Source organism: Anas platyrhynchos, chromosome 7 (assembly GCF_047663525.1).
Source record: "Anas platyrhynchos isolate ZD024472 breed Pekin duck chromosome 7, IASCAAS_PekinDuck_T2T, whole genome shotgun sequence".
NCBI lineage: Eukaryota > Metazoa > Chordata > Aves > Anseriformes > Anatidae > Anas > Anas platyrhynchos.
Window position 1 is genome coordinate 35,903,579 of NC_092593.1, and position 21,710 is coordinate 35,925,288.

Consider the following 21,710-nt stretch of genomic DNA (forward strand, 5'->3'; position numbering starts at 1 on the left):
AAGCATTGGTGAAGCTCTCCTGTTTTGTTATTTCTCAAGGCTGCTGTTGGGATAAAATTACCTCCAGCCCCTTTGCCAAAAATTTCCAGGCTCTTGGGAGACTTGGAGCAGCTAACAGCTCATTCCCCCGCCCCAGCTGAGTACTTCCCCTCCTTGTACATGTACACTTGCCTGCCCCCTCTGGGAACTGAATGAACCTTACAAGTTTACCTCCCCGAAATAGGTTCATGCTAAAAATAGCCCGGAGCACCAGAGGCAGGCTGAGCAGAGCTGTTATCGCGGAACCACGTTGCCCACTGAGCTGCCAACCTCACCTTTTAGACCTGGTGAGAGCATTCACCCCCCCACCTCTCACACGCGGGCACACCTGAAGCACCAAGCTGGAGCAGCCCTGAAGTGAGGCTGGTTTTTGACCTCACAGGCCTGCACAAGGAGAGGAAAGGTGCAGAGCTTTTCCTTTGTTGAGTTTTAAACGAGGCTACTCTTATTGCGGGTAAAACATGGGTACGTTCAGGAGCAGGGATGCAGTAGGAAGCCACTCATCTTTAAAAGGACTTCTCAAAAGCACGTTCCGATCAGCACGTATCCACAACACGTGGTAGGACCAGGAGCTGAAAGCGCTCCATGTCGGCTGCTACACCTCGAGACCATTACTCACTCCTGCATACACGAACCAACCGATGTAACAATCTCAACAACATTTCTGATGAATAAACATTAACTGTGTTTATTACCGAGCATGAAAGGGATCGTCATTACAGAAATTATACTTTGACTACCGGGTTACTTAATCAGCAACCTTTGTAACAGAACAGCAAATAACATGCGCTGCCGGCAGGCGGCTGGGAGGTGCTCCGATTAAAGGAATTACTCCACGGGACAGGAAAAGGGATAAAATGAGACCAAAACCAAACAAGCAAGCAAACAAACAAACAAAAACACAACACTAATGTTCCTACATCAATTTGCTTAATAAAGTCTTACCTAAGCCCTCCACTATTACTCATTAATAAATATATGCTCTATTTTCCGTGAAAATCAGCAGACTTCTGATTTTTTGAGATACACATTTCAGTCACCATGGATCAGAACATAACATTTCTTTCATAGCCAAATAAAATTCTGCCTTAGAATAAATCATTTTCAGAACATTCTTGTCATACTAACTTGGCTCCTTCTCCATTTCTCAGCCTAAATTTATTTATGATATTGAATCGTGATACTATTATTTGCGTTTTCATCATCCTGCCACTTAAACAACTCTCTGCTTCCCTGATGTATTTGCAAGACAGGAAGACAGATGCATCACTGCAATATACCTAGAGCAGAATGAAGGAGAGAGAACTGAGACCATCATATCATGGGGCGAACTATGTAATCTCACTATCTGTAAGTATCACAGAATTCATATCTCCTCTGGAATGTCAATTTCAAGTAAGCATCCTCATCATGCAGGCCTCACTTGTGCTTCTCTTACATGTACTTAAAGAGACAACAAAAAGGGCTCACCAACGGCACGCACCTCATTGACAAGGACAAGACCAGTGCCATCAAAGTATGGAAACTGCAGATAAATTCATGTGCTACACTGATTACATCATCACTCATAAACTACAAGTTGACTGATAAAATGGTGCTTATTCAGAAACATCCGCACTTTCATCTGTACTCCTTAAATAATCAAAGTAAAGAAAGTAAAGCCAAGAGAATTTTTTTTTCTGTCTCTTATGATAATGATTCTGTGACTGAGGCTTAATTATCAAGCTTGATGGTCAAATCAAGACTGGGACTTACCACTCAATGCTCATATTCCCAACAGAATCACAGTAAAACAAAATCTACTTTGGCAACAAAGCAAAAATACAGGAGATAGTATATGATGACTACACAGCCTGATGCTTTCTCACATAAATATTATGACAGAAATAAGTCCTGTTGCTGGAGGCATTCACGTTTTAAAGGTGCCATATCAGAACGAGGCCCCATTTACTGAATCATTTTTTTCTAATAATTGCGTTTGTATCGTTTGAGGCATTTTAAATCTCTTCAAAAACATGTGAGCACAAAATGCCTCCCCATTGGCACACTTTGCCAATATTATAAAATCATTTAATACAAGTATTTATTTCAACAGTTGCATTTCTTTTTGGTGGCAATACTGTAGTGGCATTCCAACCGATCAGCAGTCTAATAAATTGTAAGATTGACTGCATAAAGAGACTGCTGGACTTGCTCGTGGGTACACCCGTAGCTATTGTAGCAACAGCTGCTCTAGCCTGACACGGTAGAAATTCATGCAATCCACGCATGGGCTGCAGGTTAGTTTTCCCTTCCCTCTGGATACTGATCTACTTGTTTTGTGGGTTTCATTCTCCCCATCACAACATTTTGTTCTCTAAGAGAACAATAAGAGAGCCCTATAATGTACCAGTATACCATACACCGGAGCTGGACTCCAGTCACTGATGGCACGAAATTGGAAGAGATCCACTAAATCACTGAACAAACCACCTCTGACAATGCTGTGGCCTTCAGCAACCCTGACACAAGCCATTTAGTGGCTTCCTTCCTGTTTTAAACTGCCAACAAAGCATGAGTTGAGGCCAGAAAAAGGTCTCCAGGGTGAGAGGTAAGGTGGAGATTTTTGTTTTTACACGTGCCCAGCACAATGAACTTGCCAAACCAATTTTTGTTTGCAAACACTTCAATTGGGGATAAAAATATACCTTCCCATGTGGTGGTTTCATTTCGGCTTCCTCTGAGGGGCTGCACACCCTGGGCACGAAGCCCCTTGCTGCTTTACTCGCCATGCCGCCTTCTCTTATTCCCAGCCTTTGTGACTGTTTCCAAACGCTGCAGTTTGGTAGTCCCAAACGATTGGCTCTGCCTCTCATTTGGTGTCCAGACCAGACACACCACCGCTGCTCCGATATTGGATGTGCACCCCAAGCTGGGGGCATTAAATAAACTGGGAAAGAGGCGCAAAAGGATGAGGCGTCCAACCGCTACCCTTGGCAATGGGGACAGCTCGTTTAACCAAGGAGACTTCAAAAATGGTCTTGCTTTGCAACCTCCTGACGCATATACCAAACTCTGCAGCCCGGGGCCTTTCTTCCTCTTTCTTTCTTTTTCTTTCTTTTCCATTTTTTTCCCTCATTTTTCCCCTTCCCGCCCTCCCTCACACGGCGGCGCTGCTACCGCCCCGTTCCCGCCCTTAATGGCGGCCGCGCCGCGCATGCGCGAGAAGCCCTGTGTAGAGCGGGGCATGGCGGCGCGGCGGGGCGAGGAGGAGGAGGAGAAGAAGGAGGAAGAGGAAGGCGATGGGGACAACGCCGGGCTGTGCCCCAGGGACCAGCTGAGCCGCAGGGTGAGCTGAGGGGCGGCGAGGCGGGTGGTGAAGCCACTTGGCTGCCGTGGGGAGGAGAGGGGGGCCGGTGCTGTCAGGGGGCTGCGTTACCACGCGGCCCCGTCCTATAAACTTCAGGGGTTTTCCACATAATCGCGGCTGAGTTTCTGTCCTATAAGCTCCGGGGGGTTTCTGTCATTCCTTAATCGCCTGAGGAGCCGTGCAGGGCTAGCACGGAAGTTTTGCAGCCTGTAAACTCTGCAGCAAAAGATGGCACCGCTGTTGTGTCTGGTGGGACAGTTTTAATACAGTTTTAGGAACGGGGGGTTATTTTATTTTCTAATGTATGTATTTATTTTTGTCCGTTTCATTTTGAATCTGGAGAATATCTGTCATTATAAAGTGTGTTGTAGAGGTTATGCTAAACTTTGGTCTCCAAAAGTTCTTTGATATTTTTGTTGTTAGCTGTTCGCACATTGCTTTGCTTTGGTTTTGTTTTCTTGGGGGTGATCTCTGATCATAAATAGGTAGAGATATTGATCATAAATAGCTAGACATACTCTGGCTTCCCAGTAATGATTGCTTTGGGGGATAGGGGAAATGCCAATTCCCGCAAGGTAGCCCCTTCCCAGAGCAGTTATTAGTACTGCTTCACCAGCCTACAGGTGTATTCTTCATTTAAAATTCAGAAGAGGTCTGCAAACGGTAATTCAGTTACCTGGCCCAAAGCATTGCAGTCAGGAATAAAGGGTAGTTTAATGCCACTTTTTCATTCCTGTGTCCACTTTCACTTCAACAGTCCATTCAGGGAACAGTGACTGTGTGTTCTTGTAGCTGTCTTTAAAATATGGGTAAGGGTTTTTCCCCACCAGGATTATAACACAATAGTTTATTTGTAATAATTAAATTGGATTATGTTTTTTGCTTTTCAGATTAAAGAGCAGAAAGTTATAATTGATGAGCTTTCTAATTTGAAGAAGAACAGGGTAAGTACTTACAGATTTGCATTTGGCTATTTGTCCAGTGTAATACAGTGTGGCACTGAGGTATTTTTCTTAATGCTTTATCTAAGTTATGATGTCTGAGTTGACCAGAAGACGTCATTAAATATTCTTGCTTCTCATGTTTATATGTTTTAAAATAAAATATGATCCCATAAGCATGAGGAAGAGACAAATGCAAAATAGGAGTAGGCTGACCATGAAGTGTTTTTTGAAATGTACATGAGAGCGTTGCTGTCAGCAGGGTAGAAGTAACCCTTCTGACCTAAAAGTGAAGGATATTTCAGTGAACCTGCATCAATTTCTGCTGAGGTGTGGTTGCTTGAGTTTGTTACTTTCCCTTAATGCAGTTTGTTTTTGTTTTACAGAAAGTTTATAAGCAGCAACCCAACAGCAACATATTCTTCCTTGCAGACCGAACAGAAACACTGTCTCAATGCAAAAGTAAGTTTGCAGAGTAAAAGGTAATCCAGCAGTTAACTGTTTAAAAGATCTCTGTGTAGCTTTTAAAATTTATACATTAATATGAAAAACTGGCAACTGCATGTTAAATGAGACATACGCTTCAGGGGTGCTTATTTCTCTGGGTTGGATAAATGTGAAAATGTTTCTGCATGATATGCATACGATACAAAAGCAAGTGCTGAGACAGGAAGGAGAACATCTGCCCCTGCAGAGGAGTTGCTATTATTTGTGCCCTTTGTGAATCTGTGTGCACTTGGTCCCATTTTTTTCTTTTAAAAAAAAATCCCCAAAATTCTATGGAATGAATATAAATTAAATAACGACAAACTGAACTGCAAGCTAGGCTAGAAAATTTCAGCTGTGTAAAATACTGGATTTGTGGAATCAGGAAAGCAGAATAATGGAGGATAAATAGAGCTGATGGTTGAACAGGTTAAAAATGTATAAATAGACTTCTTGGAATGAACAACCACTAATTTAATTCACTTCTTTTGATTGGATTTACAGCATTAACACTTTAACAGTTCACTTATTATGAACTTGTAAATCCTATTGATTATGTAGGCAATAGCTGGCCATTTCTTCAATTCTTAAACTTCCAGTGTGGCTTCCACTGAGGAGGTGAAAAATCATAAACTTTGTGTAATTGAAGACAAATAGGCTACAGTGAACTAACTGTGTTATATCAGTATTATAAACCTTTTGTTTCAAGAGTTTTATGTTCATCTCTTTAACTGAACAAGTGGCTAAAGTTACTCATTTCTTAGATATGCTCTTAAACTTGCTTACTCCTAAACTGACTGGAACTAATTATTTGTGTATTTTTATCACACAGTTGTATTAGATGAATTAAAGAAGGCACATCAGGAGATGGAAAATTCAGAGAAGACTAAAATCAAGAAGTAGCCGGTCTGAATTTGGTCGCGATGTGTGGTATTTGTTGTGTTGTTACCTTGCCTAGCCAGCACACTGTTCATGGTTCCTTTAATGAAGACATGCACCACTGTCTGAGAAGAAGAGGACCAGACAGTAGCCAACAGTTGATAAAAACTGCGTCTGATCTGTCATATGAGTGTCTGTTTTCTGGCCATGTACTTCACTTGAGGGGAGTACTGACTCCTCAGCCTCTGGAAGATGCCAATAACTGTATTTTCCTTTGGAATGGAGAAATTTTCAATGGATTGCCTGTAGGAGATACAGAAAATGACACTGCAGTTATGTTTCGTCATCTTGAATTATGCAGTAATGAAGCTGACATTTTGTCGCTCCTCTCATCGCTTCGGGGTCCATGGTCTTTTATTTATTATCAGGCTTCTAAACACAGTTTATGGTTTGGTAGAGATTATTTCGGTCGTCGTAGTTTGCTTTGGCAATTCAGTAATAAGATTGATGGGGCTTTCTGTCTCACATCTGTAAGTGTTTATTCTAAATCTGGTAACCAATATCAAGAAGTCCCAGCATCTGGAATTTTCAAAATTGATCTCAAAGCTTGGGCAACAACTAAATCTTTGTCTTTAGCAGTCTTTCCATGGAAGTACAGCTCCTCAGAGAAAACAGTAGAAGAAATATTCATTAATGTTCTGGACCAAGTTTCAAAAGACTTACCAAGTCACATACCTCTTGTGATGAATGAATCAAAACTATGTCTCAGAGCACCGGTTATCCCCTTAAATAAAACAATTTCTGAAGCCTCAGACGAATGTGCAAGCACTAATATTAGTGACATTACCCCTATGGTTTCTGTTGACACTCTTCAAGGATTTCTTGCAAAGGAACACAGGAAAAAATTAGTCCATCAGTTTATTGATGTTTTAAATGAAGCAGTGAAGAGGCGGGTTTTATTACTCTGTAGAAATGAAGAACTGGAAACAAGAGAAGTTCAAAGCCTTTCTCATGGGAAAGCCCACGTTGCAGTGCTCTTTTCTGGTGGTGTTGATTCTATGGTTCTTGCAGCCCTTGCTGATCGCCACGTTCCTGTGGAGGAACCAATTGATCTTCTCAACGTAGCTTTCATGATGAAAGAACAAGCTAAGCAAAAGGGTACTACTAAAAAACGTAGCAACCAAGAAATAAGGCTTGATTTGCATAGCTGTCTAGAAAGCTGTAAAGAGACGGATGCTAAAACTGGTGGTCATTTGTCTTGCTTTGATGTCCCTGACAGAATCACTGGTAGGGCAGGACTGAAAGAATTAGAAGCCCTTAACCCCTCAAGAATCTGGAACTTTGTGGAAATTAATGTTACGCTAGAGGAATTGAAAGAGATGAGACAACAACGCATTAATCACTTGATTTATCCACTGGATACAGTCTTGGATGACAGCATCGGCTGTGCAATTTGGTTTGCTTCCAGAGGGGAGGGGTCTGTTAGTAAACAAGGAGAAATAAAACCATATAAAAGTCCTGCAAAGGTACTGATTTATTTTATTTTATTTTATTTTTTCTTTCTTACACTTGATTTTTGACTGTGAAAATAGTTCCATTGCAGAAATTAGCAGCAGTTTTTAATACTCATGACGCTTCTGAAATTCAGTGGCTGAATGCAGGATAGTTCTGGACTGATAATCTTTTTATAATTCTGGAATTAAAACCTGTTCAGTTCCTTTGTCCTGTAATGTGTGTAGCTGTTCAGTAAGCTTGAATAAGCAACAGTGACTAGGAAAAAATAACACCCAGCACCTCATGCTCAATGTCTTAATTCAGTAGTAGAGAAGTGTTACTCAATCCAACTGAATAGCTTAATAAATTTAGAGAGAAATTTTAATTAAAGTGAAGTGATACTGTTTTGTGGTAGCACCTAGAAGTTGTAAAATTACTAGCTGCTCCTTTAGACAAATGTACAGGATGAAACAGACATTAATAATGACAGAAAAGATGACTACTTTGAATCTTTTATAATTACAGTCTGATTGAATGACTGTTCAAAATACAAAATACGTTCATTCCTTCCCCCATCCCTACCCAATTTCCTGATGCTTTATATTCAGAACAATTCAAAAACATAGAAGCTGTTGGAGTGATGCTATGATGTGCTTAAAAACTACCACTTGTAAATCACTAATTATTTAGTTGACTGCTCTGCTCAAGTCTGTGCATCTCAGATTTGCAAAATATAAAATCACAGCAGGTCCAGAATATGCTGAAATGGGGTGTGAGTTTCCAAACCCAAGTGACAATCTCATTCTCCTATCAGTGGCTACTGCGTGCAGGTAAATGTGGTTGCTAACTAGCTAGTGGCACGTTAGTAGTACGCTGAAAAAAATGGTTAGTCATGACTGGTTATTATACAATGAGCTGCTGTTGAAGGCACAGTAGAAGATCAGGTAGAGTAGTGTTGAGGATATTTTACGTGAATATCACTGAGTAGACAGGACAACAATATTTTTACGTGGTGTAATGTGGTTATTAACCCAGTAGCTGGGAAATTAATATAATCTCGGTGTACATTCAGGTAACTACTTAAAGTGACATAGCACCATCTCTGGCAATGAATTTTTTAAAGGCTGGTGCTTAGCAGGTGCTGTTTATTGTAACAGAAACTGACATTCTTCCAAGATACCCATTTCTGACACACAGTACTTCAGTTTCTTTTGCTTGCTTGAGTATAAATGTGTGTACTTCTTAGGTCTGATCACGAACCTGTTAAAGTTACCAAGTGGCTTTACTGGTAAGCTGTGTAAATATGTAAGGAACGTGCCATCACCGTAGTAATATATACAGAACATATATATTAAAGTTACTTTCCTTATCGTGTTGTACTTAAGCATTTAAGGTCTGTTACTTATTATTAGCTTGCACGGACGCCAACAAAAATTTCTTTTATTCTGTTCTCTTAGGTTGTGCTTACAGGCATTGGAGCAGATGAACAACTTGCTGGGTATTCTCGACATCGTGTTTGCTTCAAAAAATACGGCTTAGAAGGTCTAAATAAAGAACTTGAAATGGAGTTAGGACGCATTTCTTCTAGAAATCTTGGTAGAGATGACAGAATTATTGGTGATCACGGAAAAGAAGCCAGGTAGTATTGTTTTAACATGAAGCAAAACTGGATTTGCTGGTTAGATTCTGGTTTTATCAGTCTGAGAGAAAGCTCGGTTTGAAAGTTGTGTGCACTTTTTTTGTCTCTTAATTCTGTTTAATTTGTGTTCATGCTGCTAATAACATTTGTGGTTAGCTATGAATGCCTGGAACTCAGAAGGTTGTGAGAATGTAGTGTGTAAATGGTTTTGTTTTCAAGTTACAGCATAGCTTCCTGTAGTATTTTAACACTTTAATGTTTATCTTCAAGCGTTACTTTAAAACTTATCTTTTTCCTTCATAGTGTTTTTCTGATTTTTTTTTTCTTTTCCCTTGGTATAAAGCCAGCATTTCTAAGCTCAAGCAAAGAGCAAGAACGAGCATCAGTTTTGAAAACTTGAGGGCTCCTGTGTTTAAATCCTTCTTCCTCTCACACAGTATACCTGCTTTGGAGACTTGGCACCAACGTTTAAGGTGTATCTATAATTTGCTATGTATGTCTTTGTCTTTAGGTTTCCTTTTCTTGATGAAGATGTTGTTTCATTCCTCAATTCACTGCCTATCTCAGAAAAAGCAGACTTGACTTTACCTCGAGGAATTGGTGAGAAATTGATTCTGCGCCTTGTAGCCAAGGAGCTTGGTCTTAAAGCCTCAGCTGTTCTGCCAAAAAGGGCTGTACAGTTTGGATCTCGGATTGCAAAATTGGAGAGCAACAATGAAAAAGCATCTGACACCTGCAGCCGACTGAAATTACTTTCAGTAGATGAATTATAAAGCTGCATCCAAAATGTTGTATTTATCCTAAATGTACATTCAGTAAATCTTTGTGTTTTTTTGTTTGGTTGGTTGGTCTTTTTTTTTTTTTTTTTTTTTTACACACTCTGACTTTACAGTCATCCAACTAATACAAATGCATACTAGTAGGATCTCATTATGAAGGCATTTATAGGGGAGAAAGAAATAGTAGTCTCTGGAGAAGGTGGTCTTTAAGGTCCCTTCCCCTACCTTTCTAGGATTTTATTTGTAGAGCATTCCTAACCCTTACTTTACAGGCCCCAGTGATTGAGGAACCTGTTTTACTAACTGCCCTTTCTACACATGAGAGAATAGATTGCTAGGCTCACCCTTTCTGTATCTTTTGTTATTTTCAGTGTCTATCATACCTCCTCAGCTTCACTTCTCACTCACAGAAGGTATGATTTTTTATATGCAATTTGAATTACTTTATATAAATTATATATTATACTGTTAAATTATTAGATGATATGTATTGTAATTACATCTTTTTACAAATTATCAAGTAGGCATAAGCAATGGAGGTACTTTCGCTTACATTTAGGTTTAATAGAAAATGTACTTCCTTGTTATCGTTTTGATACCTAGAACTCTTAGACACTTGTAGAACAGCAACTACAGCAACTGGAATAATTGTGGTGATACCACACAGCATTTATTTCTCCAACAGGTGATCTTCAACAACAGAAAGCAAAGCAAAATCAGTATGTGTAACAGCTTTGAAATGGTTTTCGCTTAACCATTTCTGGTTGCATTTACCTTAAGTCACATCTTAACTTGCCAACTGTAGTATCTTCCTTAGTTTTGGCACCTTGATAGAGTCTTCTTCAACTTGGTTTGAAATATCAGTTCCAAGGGGAGCTCTAGAAAATAACAAAGTAGTATATTTGATAAAAGTAATTAAGATAACAGTATTGCTGCAGTAAGATGGTGGTGCTGTATCACTTGGCTGTGCAGATTCACAGACCTTATATGCATTGCAAAGTTACTAATCAGTTTCTATCTCCTTCCACTTTCACTGAGTACAGTGAATAAGTGAAGAAATAAACTGTGAATAATTGAGTACTTACTTGGGTTCGAAGCGGATGCCCTCTGTGCTGTTTAAAACACCAAGTCCTGCACGTAATCTTTCAATGCCATTCCTAAGCAAGAAAATAATTATGTAAAAATGTACGTGTAGTGTATGTAGTTCAGTCACCATAGAGGAACATTCTTGACTGTCAAATTCTAAAGAACATTACAGAAAAATACAAAGAAAACCAGTCCTTACCATGCAATCATAACACCATTATCAGTGCAGAGTCTTGGAGGAGGAGATAGAAAAGCAAAACTATTTGCATTTGCCAGAGCTTGCAGGCCTTTTCTGATATACTGATTACTTGCAACTCCTCCTGATACAACCTGACAGCAATTTTAAAAAGAAAAAAAAAAGCCTTAATTCAAAAGTAACTACTGATAGCATTCTAAGTAGCATTATATTTAAAAAGGAAAAAAAAAAAAAAAGATAGTTATGAAGACAGCAATAAATAATAGAACAGCTACCTAGTACTGGTTAGCACTAGATCAAAGCATGTGGCCTGAGTTGTTACAGGTTAGGTGGTAAAACAAAATAAGCAAAAAAAAAACCAAAAAAAAAACAACAACAAAAACTTGTAGCATAAGACCAAGTATAAAAGATGTCATATGAATACCTGAAATTAGTATTACTTTAATCCTAGTGTTTTAAGGGAATTTAATACATACTGTCAATCTCCCTCACCCGTCCAGATTACCATTTTTGTCAAGGGAGACAGTGTAACAAGGCAACTACATCTTCAAGTTATGTTATCATACGTAGAAAATGCAACATGCCCCGTAACATAAATAAGAAACTCAAGTATACCCACCAAAGTTGCATGTTTTGGTGACAAGATGCCATTTTTTATGCAGAAAAGCATAGCTCGATATGTCCGCTGGATAATATGAATGGCTACTACATGCTGCACGGCAGCGGCGATATCCTTAACACAAGACAGGAGCTCACCTTCTTGAATACCTATAGAAATGTATGATCAAAGGGGTTTTCCTGAGTACAGCTCATCAAGCACACGGTTCATATCTGACTTTAAAAATACCTTCTTCTTTTTCTTTTTGTATAATGGTGTTATTGATGAGGTTCTGAAGTCCAGAAAAAGAAAAATCACAGTTACGGTATCGTTGCATGGGAAGGCTGAACGTGTACTGTTGCCGGTTTCCAGTTTGAGCCAAGTGTTCTATTGCCTTCCCCCCAGCCATGCCGTGGCATTCGGGGTGCTTTATTAAAGAGAGTCTTCTTGCTACCTGAGGAGATAAACAGAATCAATATAGGGAGCTAAATTAATTCTTCTGTGTATGTAACCGCGTAACTGTTTTGCGGTCAATGGAGTGAAATCAGACACCACAAAATCCAATGTTATCAAGATAAAATTATCAACAGGGCACTATATGGACAAAATATAATGCCACATGGATGTTTTTGCTAGAGTAATTAGAAATGCAGTTCTATAATAATTTGGGCAAACACGAGGACCATCAAATTTTGCAGGAAGCATTAATTAGCCAAGTTTTATGCTGTAGGAAACACACATTGACTGCTAAATATCAATATATTTATCAATATTGAATATATTATCTATTCAAAATAGAGAAATAGAATGTTAGGTAAAGCTCTTATCACACTATATTACTGTCTTCAGGCTGATCCTAATAGCGTGATTGAGCAGTGTAGCTGCAATAAAAACAGGTAGATTCACTTACGTGTGAAAACATTACCTTATCCAACATGTCACCTGGTGCTATATCTATTGACTGTCCGAGCAGAAGGAAATCTGAAACTCCTTGTGCTACTGCCAAGATACAGTGGCCTCCAGAGAGTAAAAGAACTAAGAAAGGAAACTCCACTTGATTAGTCAGCCTAATGGTAAGTGCGTGAGCCTCCATGTGATGGATGGGTATGAAGGGCTTCTGGTACTTGTTCACCAGTTTCAAGCTGTAGTCCAGTCCCACCTCCAGGCTTAGCGCAAGTCCTGGTTTCACTGTAGTCGCGATAGCAGTAAGTTCATTTACAGAAACTCCACTGACACTAAGTGCTTCCTTCACCACTTGCTCGATGTTTTCCCTGTGGAGTTGCTGTGCCACATGAGGAATTATTCCACCTGTTCTAGTTAAAAACAAGTATTTGCAATATATTTGTATTTCATAACTAAAAACATATTTTTATGTGATATTATAACACCTTGATCTTGCCAGATCCTGCCTGTTCCTTACGACATTTGAGAATGCCTTGTTTAGTCTAAAGAACATCTATTGCTGAAGAGAGTGTAATCATCATTGGGAGGTCAAAAAACGTAACTTTCCCTTTTCTGGTATACATTTCTTTTAAATATACTTCAGTGCTGTTCCAAAGCAATGTCTGTAACTTAACATTCACAGTCCTTCATTCATCAGTTGAGGTACTTAGTAACTAATGCCTATTTTTGATTAATTTTCCCTTAAAACATATATATGGCAGTTTTAGTAGTAGTAGTAATTGAATGTTTAATCAAGTGAGATAAGTAACCTGTCTCAATTAAAAAAAAAAAAAAAAAAACCAACTTGTTAAATGCACAGCATTTCCTTCCTCATACTTTTCTAAAGCAGTATGTGTTGGAGCCCAAAAGATAGGTCTTTATATCCATTCACATCAACTTTTCTGAAGAATACTTTTATATAGATGATATTACATGGAAGTGTAACTATAAAATTACTATTGAGTATATTTAGCCACAACTACAGTATTGTAAGAAAGCCCCGTGAGCCATATATTCTTACTTCAGATGGACTTCCCTCTGACATTGCAGCGCTTCTCCCAGCACATTGCCAGCTTCATCCACGACTGCAGCAGCCGTATCGTCACAGCTGGTTTCTATTCCCAGCACAAGTTTGGGGCGATGCAGTTTGCCACAGTGAGCAGAGCGGCTTCGCAGCCCCCCAGCCGGGCTGCACCTGGCTGCTCGCAAAAGGCTCCTGGCAATGCTCTTCATGGCTCAACATTTATCGCGTTATGTCTAGGAAAGGATTGTACAATGTATTACTACTGAAGGGTTCTCAAGCAAGTACTCCTACAGATTTAAAATTCGCGTGCTGATTTTTAGGTAAAATATACCGGTAGTATGTATTGCTCTGAAAGAATTTTAAAGCATGCGTGGCTGTGAAGATATGCTATAACTTTCAAAGTTATGCACTCTGAACGTTAGCCAGTAAACTACGGGTGGCTTTTAAGACCTTAGGAAGAAATATTTTCTTAATAAGCCTTACCCGCGACCTTAAAAGCCTCCAGCCAGCGCTGGCCTGTGGGCCGCCATGACAGGGCGGGGCGGCAGGCGGAGCCGCCGCCATTTTGGGGCCGGCCGGAGGCGGCGCCATCTTGGGGCTGGGCGGGCCGCGCTCATCCCAGCCCACAGGGGGCAGGCAGCTCGCACATTTTAAATTAAATTAAAATTAAAATTAAAGCGGCGAAGCCACGGTTCCTATTTCTGTCCCACCTGCACTTTCACCACTAACCGCCACCAGCCGCCGTCACGCTGCGTTGATAACCCAGTCTGTGTCCTCTGGTTGTGGGCACTTTTGCACAAAACATGGATTTTCAGTGACATTTTTGAGGGGCAAGTGTAATGTAGTGATGGATGTTATTTTAAAAATAGCCAGTTACCACTTTTTTTGCACAAATAAGACATTTTTTACTTCCAATAACATTTTTTTTAAACAACATATTTATCACACATTGCCAGAACATTCTCTTAGCAAGAAAAGAAATACACCACTGAGCTTTTTTTGTCCTCCCCCTCACTGGCTGTCATTGCAACCAAAATGTAAATCAAGTCTTAAATAGTCTTCTGTCAAATCTTGAGTCGCTTCTGTCTGGAAGCCACATGGTATACTTAAAAATTCATCCTTTTTTTTGCTAGGATACAGAAATAAGCACTTAGAGCTCAGCTGTACCTCCTTCATTCTAGTTCCAGAGTTGATTATATACAAGATTACTCAATACTACACGGTACCCCTAAAATGCAGTATTCCTGCACGTTTCCAAGACATGCAAATTATTTATATCCTTTTCTGCAAATGCATACTGTTAGGCCATGTAATCTGTCAATTCACCTATTTCTAGTTCCACTTCTATTCTACCTTACAATTTACAGTTTCTCTTCATATTCTGATATTGTTCTAGAGTGAAGCTCCTTCTCCTGTAACAACAGCAACCCTTTCCCCCACTGTTACAGGTCTCTCGGCTACTGAAAAATAATCCAGCAGTCAAGTATCAGAGAAAGCAGTCAAAAAGCTACACCTTAAAAGACATTTCAGTTTCTCAGGATGTCCCATTTACACAGACAAATCACCGTTCTGGTAAGCAAAATGAAATAAATGCAAGAGTGACAATTTGCAAAAGCATACATAAACCGAGCTACCAAGTTGATGTAGAAATCCCCTGAGCTGACAGTTAAGGACTTTCTTCGGTCTTTGTGACAAAAATCACAAGAGCAGATAAGGCATGAATTATACCACCATTTTATACCAACTGTCACAGTATTTACTGTGAGACAAACTTCCACAATGCAGTAACAAACACACCCATCTACAATCCATACAGCAGTAACCAGCTACTTTTAACTATCCTACAACAGTAGCCCCACCAGTCCTTTCAATGGAAAAATTCTGGATTTATTTAGTAGATTATCACTTGTGTCACGGCTGATTGGGCATCTGTGAAACATCACTCTCCATTTCAGCATTTATTCGTAGCTTCCTTACTTGCATCAGCCAGACTTTCATACAGTCTTTAGTGTTGATTATGCTTTAGAGCTAGGCCTGCCCAGTTCTTCACAGAAATCTTTCTTCTTGACGTTTCCATTTCACATTTCAGTATTTGAAGGCGTCTTCTTATAAACCCAACTTTCACGCCGGACAATGCTTTAGGAAGTAGTAATTGTACCTCAGATGTAAATGCATCTCTCATCGAATACAATTAGACGAATGGCACAGTAGACTACTTGTTTCCTTTGCCCAAGAAGCAGTAGCCATGTCAGGGTCGGTCAGCATCACACCTTCTGCTTAGTATTTATTGATGCCAAAGATTCGAACACCATGCAACTGCGGCAGCTTGGGGATAAGCACTGTCAGAAGAGAGGTGGTGTTGAGAATAAAGTGTGTTGGATCGTACTTTGTGTAGAAACTTGCCAGAAAGTACCTGCAGGAGAAAAGGGAACAAGCTTAGCTGATGACACCCTTATCGACAAACACCAACAAAGCCTGTTTGAAAAAGGTGCTTCAGTAATCAGATATATTTTACTAGCTAGCAATGGATATATTCCTGTATCTCACCTTGGGTTCTAGAACACCATACAATAATATTATGGACTAAGTATCTTCTTTCAGTTGTTCTCAAGGTGCTAGAAAGCAACTCTCAAGTAGAATTTTCCTCCAGCATTTCTCCCCACCCCTGAAGTTAGAGTGTCTGAATTATAAGCCCAATTTGTAATACAGACTTTACATGGTATAAGAGCTGTTACCAAAACTATGTGCATTTCAGCTACCCTTGCAAACTCAGTAACAAACCATTCGACATTTTTCAGTGCAAAACTCAGTTCTGCTAAGCACATCTGTGAGCGGGATGATCTTAAAATGCTTCCAGTCTGGTTTGCATTTCCAACACAATTTGCTTTAAAGCTAGTCCACAGCCTGTTCAACTGGAAAAGTGAGGGAATGTGACTCAGAACTCAATTCATTACATACTTTTTTTTACACATTGAACCAATAATTTCATCTTATTTTTTTGCAAAAACTAGTCATGGCAGTGGGGTTATCACATTTGGGTTGTTTGTTTGCTCTTCCAGCAAATGGGAGACATTTATTCAGCTTCTTACACATTCTTGGTGCGTGAAGAGAACCATATACAAGTGCTAGGAATACAAAATTCCCACTGTCGAGCAGGAAGCTATCTTTGAAGAAAGAGAGGATTATCTGAGCAGTTATAAGTACCTTTTTCATACTCTATCCTTTGTGAAACAACTTTCTGTACACAACACCATATCTTCCCTCACGCCTCCCCCAACCCTGCCAAGCCAGCGGACAACTTCCTTATAGGAAAAACAGACAAACTTTTTAGGACTGGATATAAAATACGTATCTGATTTCTTTCAGTTATGCAACCATACTTTTGTCAACAGAGACAGGTGCTGTAGAGTTTCCAATCAGTCTATTTACATAACTAGTGTACACAAGACAATCTGAACAAGGCACAACTGACATGAATACCATGGGCCTAATTCAGTGCACACTGCCACTTCCCTCATAACTCACAAGATCCAAAATGGTTAATAAAAGCTGTAAAGTAATGTATATGCATTAAAGGCAATTAGTTTAGCTTTTCAGTATCTGTGACTTCAAAATCTCTGAAAGAACTTTGAGGGTTAATAGTAAGTTTTCCTCACAAGCTTTCTAATTTTGTAAACAGTTATTAATGGGATGGGTTTTAAAATTTCAACTTCAGTACATGAATTAGTACTGAAAGCTGCAGGAAGGAAGACTGTTGATAATATGGTCTGTAAATACATATTCCCTACATCTTTGATGTAGATACGAACAAGCAAAAAAGAGAGAATATGCTTTAAAATGTAAATTGCAGCTCATTTCATCAAAGCTTTTGAAATCAGGGTTTTATGCCTCAAATCATCATAATGTAGTTTAGAACTCACAGAATTATAGGAGAGATTGTGAAGAATTTTCTTGAAGATGTGAATTGTACTCCATAATCCAGTTGTTCCCAGTGTGTTAGTAGCCTAGCTTTCCCCTGATCAGGTGTTTCAAAAGGAGTTCCCTTTACTGCATGCAAGAAGACGTACATGCCCTGAGGGGGGAAAAAAAAAAAGCGAATACAGTGACACTTTTATCTGTGTTATATAATTGCTACATTGTTCAATGCATTGTGGAAAAGAAAAAACAAAAAAAGACTAAATGAATTCTCACCCAGGAGAGCAGCTAACCTGAAATAACAAATTAGTTAGCGGCGAACAACAGGAAAAGACAAGAAATGATTTGCCCAAAGTTACACAGTCAGTGGCGGATTCAGAATTAAAGCTGAGGTCTGTGACATGCAATCCAGTGCCTCGTCTTCTACATCAGATGGCAAAGACTGCATGACATCAACAGAATTTAAACAAGTACTGTAAAAAGTTTAGGGCTACCAATGTATATTACTGCTTCCCTAACAGTCTTAAATTGAGTTACAAGGTAGAGTCTACACAAAGTAAAATTCTCTGTGAATGTTGGCAATATTACAAGAACTTCTGAAAGTTTTCGCAATCCCCCTCTAGCTTCAAATACTTTGAAGCTAACTACCAGCAATCTGTTGAATGCCATCTGTCCATCTCTGCTACTTCTCCTGAGCCACGCTGGATTGTTCTTTTTTATTATATGATGGAAGGATGCCACGGCTACTTGGTTCTAAACGATAAATTTGAGTCCCTTCATTTGGCATAGGAGAGTCCAGTTTCAACAAATGAACAAACTTTCCAATTTTAACAAACATTTGCCTTCTATCAAAAACAGCATGCCAACTCCAATCAAGAGTCTCTACCAGAAAATAAAGACTCCAGTTTTCCTTCTTTCATTTTTTTTTATGCACCCAGAGAAATAATTATAGAAAGATATATACAGAAAAATCACATTTTTCTGAATTCTTGTAAAGGAGGTGAGAGCTGAGCAAGTCACTTCATGTCTTCTTACACTTTTTTTGAAACAGCCTCCTAACCGGAGGCCTAGTACCACAAGAGAACCAGTTTGCTTAATATTCATGATGTTCAAAGCATCTTAGTTTTAATAAGCAAAAGGCATTTTTTGGACATCCAAATGCTTACTGCACATTTTATTTTGCACCAATACTTACACAAAGGACTGCCAAAATTGCTTTTAAGGTCAGGTGAGAGTTCTCCTCTAGCAGAAATCTTTATCAAAGCATCTAAGGATTTATTTCAATAATAATAAATAATAACAACACAAAACTGCCATGTAAATGCTAAAATATCCAAACTACGGTTTATACTCATCTTCTGTGTTCCACTAGAAAACTACTTGCCAGTGCACACTCTCATCCCTGTTGTCATTATATCGAGTTGAATTAATTTAGTAAGGTATTTCGGAAATATTTAGTAATTTTTGCTTCTGTTAGTATCTTCCTAAGTCAGGCATGTCTGATATTGTCAAAGATAAAGAACAAAATGTTCTACTAATGCTTAGCTTAGCTTTAAAAAAAAAAAAAGAAAGCTCAAGGAAAAATAAAAACAATTCTACAGGATTACAGAGGATATTACCTAACCTCAGTCTCAAGTTGAACTATCATTTTCCTAAATAAGGAGGAAGATATCTTTTTGTCAAGACTTCTTTGCTAGCCTTTGAAAGCTGTGTTAGCAAATCTCAAGTACAATATGAATTGCTGCATTACAGCCTTCTTTTCTCTAAGCTTGGCAGGACCAATATACGCATTTGCATTATTTAAATAGTTATAACGGAATTATATCATCCTGGGGAGAGAAGGCAGAAAGATTTTCAAGGTCTTCAGCTTCCAAATACTTTTGCATACAGAAGTCATCCTTCAAATCACAATCCACTGAGTAACAAATCAGTTTCAATGGGTCAATGCGGTCCAGTTTTTCCCACCGCTTTCAAATATAATTTTTTAAATGTCATGTATAGTTACAGTGTTGTGTGCTGAAGTCATCTAGCTTGACCAGAAACCAAAACAAAAAAAGAACACAAATGCTTCCGCTCAAGGAACACGCATCATCTGAAGTACTGAAATCAAACATTTTAGGATATGAACACATTTATGCAGAAACATTAATTGAAAATATTTTTAATACATTACATTTACAGTTCTTAGATCTGTTTAGTACATACGAAATATCTTTTCTGCTTCGACCCAAAGCAATCCTCTTCCCGAAATGTGCCAACCCATTTAATAGCAGATATGTCAAGTAGAGAAAGTGTTTTGGCTAGATGGATTTTATTACCCATACAGTCAGGCTTTTTTCCTCTTCAACTGCTTCTAAAAATACACGTGAACAACTTTTTAAATTGTCTTACAGGAGAAGGTACTCACCAGATTGTGAATCACATTTGTTAAAGTCCATGCAACAGGGACACTAAAGAAAGGAATGCTGAGCAAGACAATGTGAAGCATGCCAACTCCGAGTGCGTATGTCAGCCACATTCCACGACTGTTCATCACCCGCGTGTTTGGATTTACCTCGCTGTGGGCAACTCCTACGTTCATTTTAACTCTGTAAAACAGAACTGTTTGAAGAGTGAGACTTCTGTATTATAGAGTTACCCAATAGATATATATATATACATGCAGGCTGAGAATTAGGAAAAAGACCGTTTTAAATAAGTAAGTCTGGAGGGAACACGGTGCCTAAGTTGAGATGTACCTCGAGATCTTCAGGTATGTTTTATAAAGAAGTCACTACAAAGAGGCTGCTGGAAGCTGTTAAAAAAACGCGCACACACACAGAAAACCCACACCACCAGGCCTGCCACAACAGGGACGTTTAAAAAAACAAAACACAGTAAGCTGTGCTATTAGAAGCTGAAGGTGCAAACTTATAGCGACACTGATCTTTGTAATTTTTATCCTCTAAATTCCTTTCTCCTGCCACTACAATATCCACAGTTCTGTCCTACTTCCCATAGCAAATGATTGTCCCCCTTCTCTCACTCGTGTTAAGGCTACGCAGGAAATTTGCATTTACCAAGTGTCTGGCAACCGAGTGCTAGGAAGACTGAATAAGGGTTACTGTAGGCCTGCTCATTTGCAGCAAAGTGCAGATTTCAGATTTCCCTCCTCCCTCTGGCAGTTTTCTGCAGATTTTGGAACTCTTACCTTGATGTTTTTGTCTGGCTGAGATCAGACAGGCACAGACACATACAGCACAGTTTTGTGATCCTGGTTTCTTTGGGAAATTGACACAAATTAATGGAGGAGACCCTCCTGGCCTGGCATACTAAAATTTGTAATAATTGTTAAAAAAGAAAAAAAGTTGCTGCATACTTCATACTCACATGACTTGTAAGACAATATACTTGTAAGACTGTATTTATTTATGGGACCGTGATGGAGAGCTGTTAACTTCCTTCTAAATCAGCATACAAAAGAGTTGTTTAACTGGCAGAAATAATTTGCGTTTTTTAGGAAGTTTGTTTTTTGTCCTTGTTTAGGATAGTAAAGCCCTATAGGAGCTGTGATATCGCAGCAAAACGCGCTGTGATACGTACAATACGCACACTAGCAGAGGTGGTAAAATAAAAACAGATGCGACAAACCTGTAATTGAACTGGGGCAACGCTGGTTTTAACCAGCACTTGTTGCACGCTATTTCCAAACGGGCATGTGTTGAGATTTGCAACAGAAGGTTGCCACCACCTTGCTAGGACAAAGCATCACCGGTTTGTGAGCGCGCAGAAGGAAATTATGAGATTTTGACAGCGTTTTTTCCTTCACATTTCTCGTTTAACCGCCCCCGGGCAGCGCCGAGCCGCTGCAGCCGCAGGGCCGGAGCCCGGCACCGCCACAGCCGGGGGCAGGGCGCGGAGCAGGTGCGGGGCCGCCGGCGAGGCGGGGCGGCCATGGGACAACACAGCCACCGCCGAGCCCTCCTGTGAGGGACAAAAGGGCAGCTCCACGCCGCACACAGCCCCTCCTGCCAGCACCAGCCCCCCGGCGTGAGGCGCTGCGGCTCCGAGCCCACACACACCCCCTCAGCCCCCACACGCACCCCCAGCTCCCTCAGCCCCCAGCCCCCAGCCCAGCCGCCCCCTGTCCTCCCCTCAGCTCCCCTCATCTCACCTCACCTCGGCGGCGCTGGGGGAGCTCGGAGCAGGGCAATGCCGGCCGGGCCGCCCCCGGCAGCGCTGAGGGGAGGGAAGGGAAGGGAAGGCAAAGGGAGGGAGGGAGGAGCCGGGGCCGCCCACGGCAGCGGCGGGCGCGCAGGTAGCGGGGGCACGGCGGGGCTGGGGCGGGCACGGCGGGGCTGGGG

At 40.1% G+C, this 21,710-nt stretch overlaps 5 protein-coding genes across 9 annotated transcripts in view; 3 read left to right on the forward strand and 2 right to left on the reverse strand.

The window, feature by feature from the left end:
• The first annotated feature begins 3,175 nt into the window (after nt 1-3,175).
• ASDURF (ASNSD1 upstream open reading frame) lies at nt 3,176-7,223 on the forward strand. The gene is made up of 4 exons (XM_027460977.3): nt 3,176-3,367; nt 4,279-4,332; nt 4,716-4,791; nt 5,648-7,223. The coding sequence occupies exons 1-4, from the start codon at nt 3,218-3,220 to the stop codon at nt 5,716-5,718; spliced, it is 351 nt and encodes a 116-aa protein (XP_027316778.2). The 5' UTR covers nt 3,176-3,217; the 3' UTR covers nt 5,719-7,223.
• Nucleotides 5,739-9,667, forward strand: ASNSD1 (asparagine synthetase domain containing 1). The gene is made up of 3 exons (XM_027460973.3): nt 5,739-7,220; nt 8,646-8,827; nt 9,339-9,667. Exons 1-3 carry the CDS (start codon nt 5,739-5,741, stop codon nt 9,598-9,600), a joined length of 1,926 nt encoding a protein of 641 aa, XP_027316774.2. The 3' UTR covers nt 9,601-9,667.
• Nucleotides 9,668-10,246: 579 nt separating this feature from the next.
• On the reverse strand, nt 10,247-14,089 carry OSGEPL1 (O-sialoglycoprotein endopeptidase like 1). 2 transcript variants are annotated; one of them, XM_027460974.3, is made up of 8 exons: nt 13,936-14,089; nt 13,450-13,685; nt 12,412-12,799; nt 11,736-11,940; nt 11,508-11,656; nt 10,892-11,022; nt 10,692-10,763; nt 10,247-10,484 (listed from the first exon to the last, which is right to left on the reverse strand). In XM_027460974.3, the coding sequence occupies exons 2-8, from the start codon at nt 13,659-13,661 to the stop codon at nt 10,394-10,396; spliced, it is 1,248 nt and encodes a 415-aa protein (XP_027316775.2). In that variant the 5' UTR covers nt 13,662-13,685; nt 13,936-14,089; the 3' UTR covers nt 10,247-10,393. The 2 variants fall into 2 exon arrangements, with proteins under 2 accessions (XP_027316775.2, XP_038038297.1); XM_038182369.2 differs by lacking the exon at nt 13,936-14,089 and adding an exon at nt 13,784-13,927 and having other exon boundaries at nt 12,412-12,794.
• A 243-nt stretch (nt 14,090-14,332) lies between these two features.
• ORMDL1 (ORMDL sphingolipid biosynthesis regulator 1) lies at nt 14,333-21,660 on the reverse strand. Of its 4 annotated transcripts, XM_005011405.6 has the most exons (5): nt 21,521-21,568; nt 20,558-20,627; nt 19,775-19,968; nt 17,373-17,524; nt 14,333-15,865 (listed from the first exon to the last, which is right to left on the reverse strand). In XM_005011405.6, the coding sequence occupies exons 3-5, from the start codon at nt 19,946-19,948 to the stop codon at nt 15,730-15,732; spliced, it is 462 nt and encodes a 153-aa protein (XP_005011462.1). In that variant the 5' UTR covers nt 19,949-19,968; nt 20,558-20,627; nt 21,521-21,568; the 3' UTR covers nt 14,333-15,729. The 4 variants fall into 4 exon arrangements, with proteins under 4 accessions (XP_005011462.1, XP_038038298.1, XP_027316781.1 ...); XM_038182370.2 differs by lacking the exon at nt 20,558-20,627 and having other exon boundaries at nt 19,775-19,955; nt 21,521-21,660; XM_027460980.3 differs by lacking the exon at nt 20,558-20,627 and having other exon boundaries at nt 21,521-21,656.
• The window catches only part of PMS1 (PMS1 homolog 1, mismatch repair system component), a 43,703-nt gene continuing 43,526 nt past the window's right edge, over nt 21,534-21,710 (forward strand). Inside the window, exon 1 of the mRNA XM_027460969.3 lies at nt 21,534-21,664. The gene's annotated coding sequence lies outside the window, so the exon portion shown is untranslated. The remainder of the gene's footprint in view (nt 21,665-21,710) is intronic.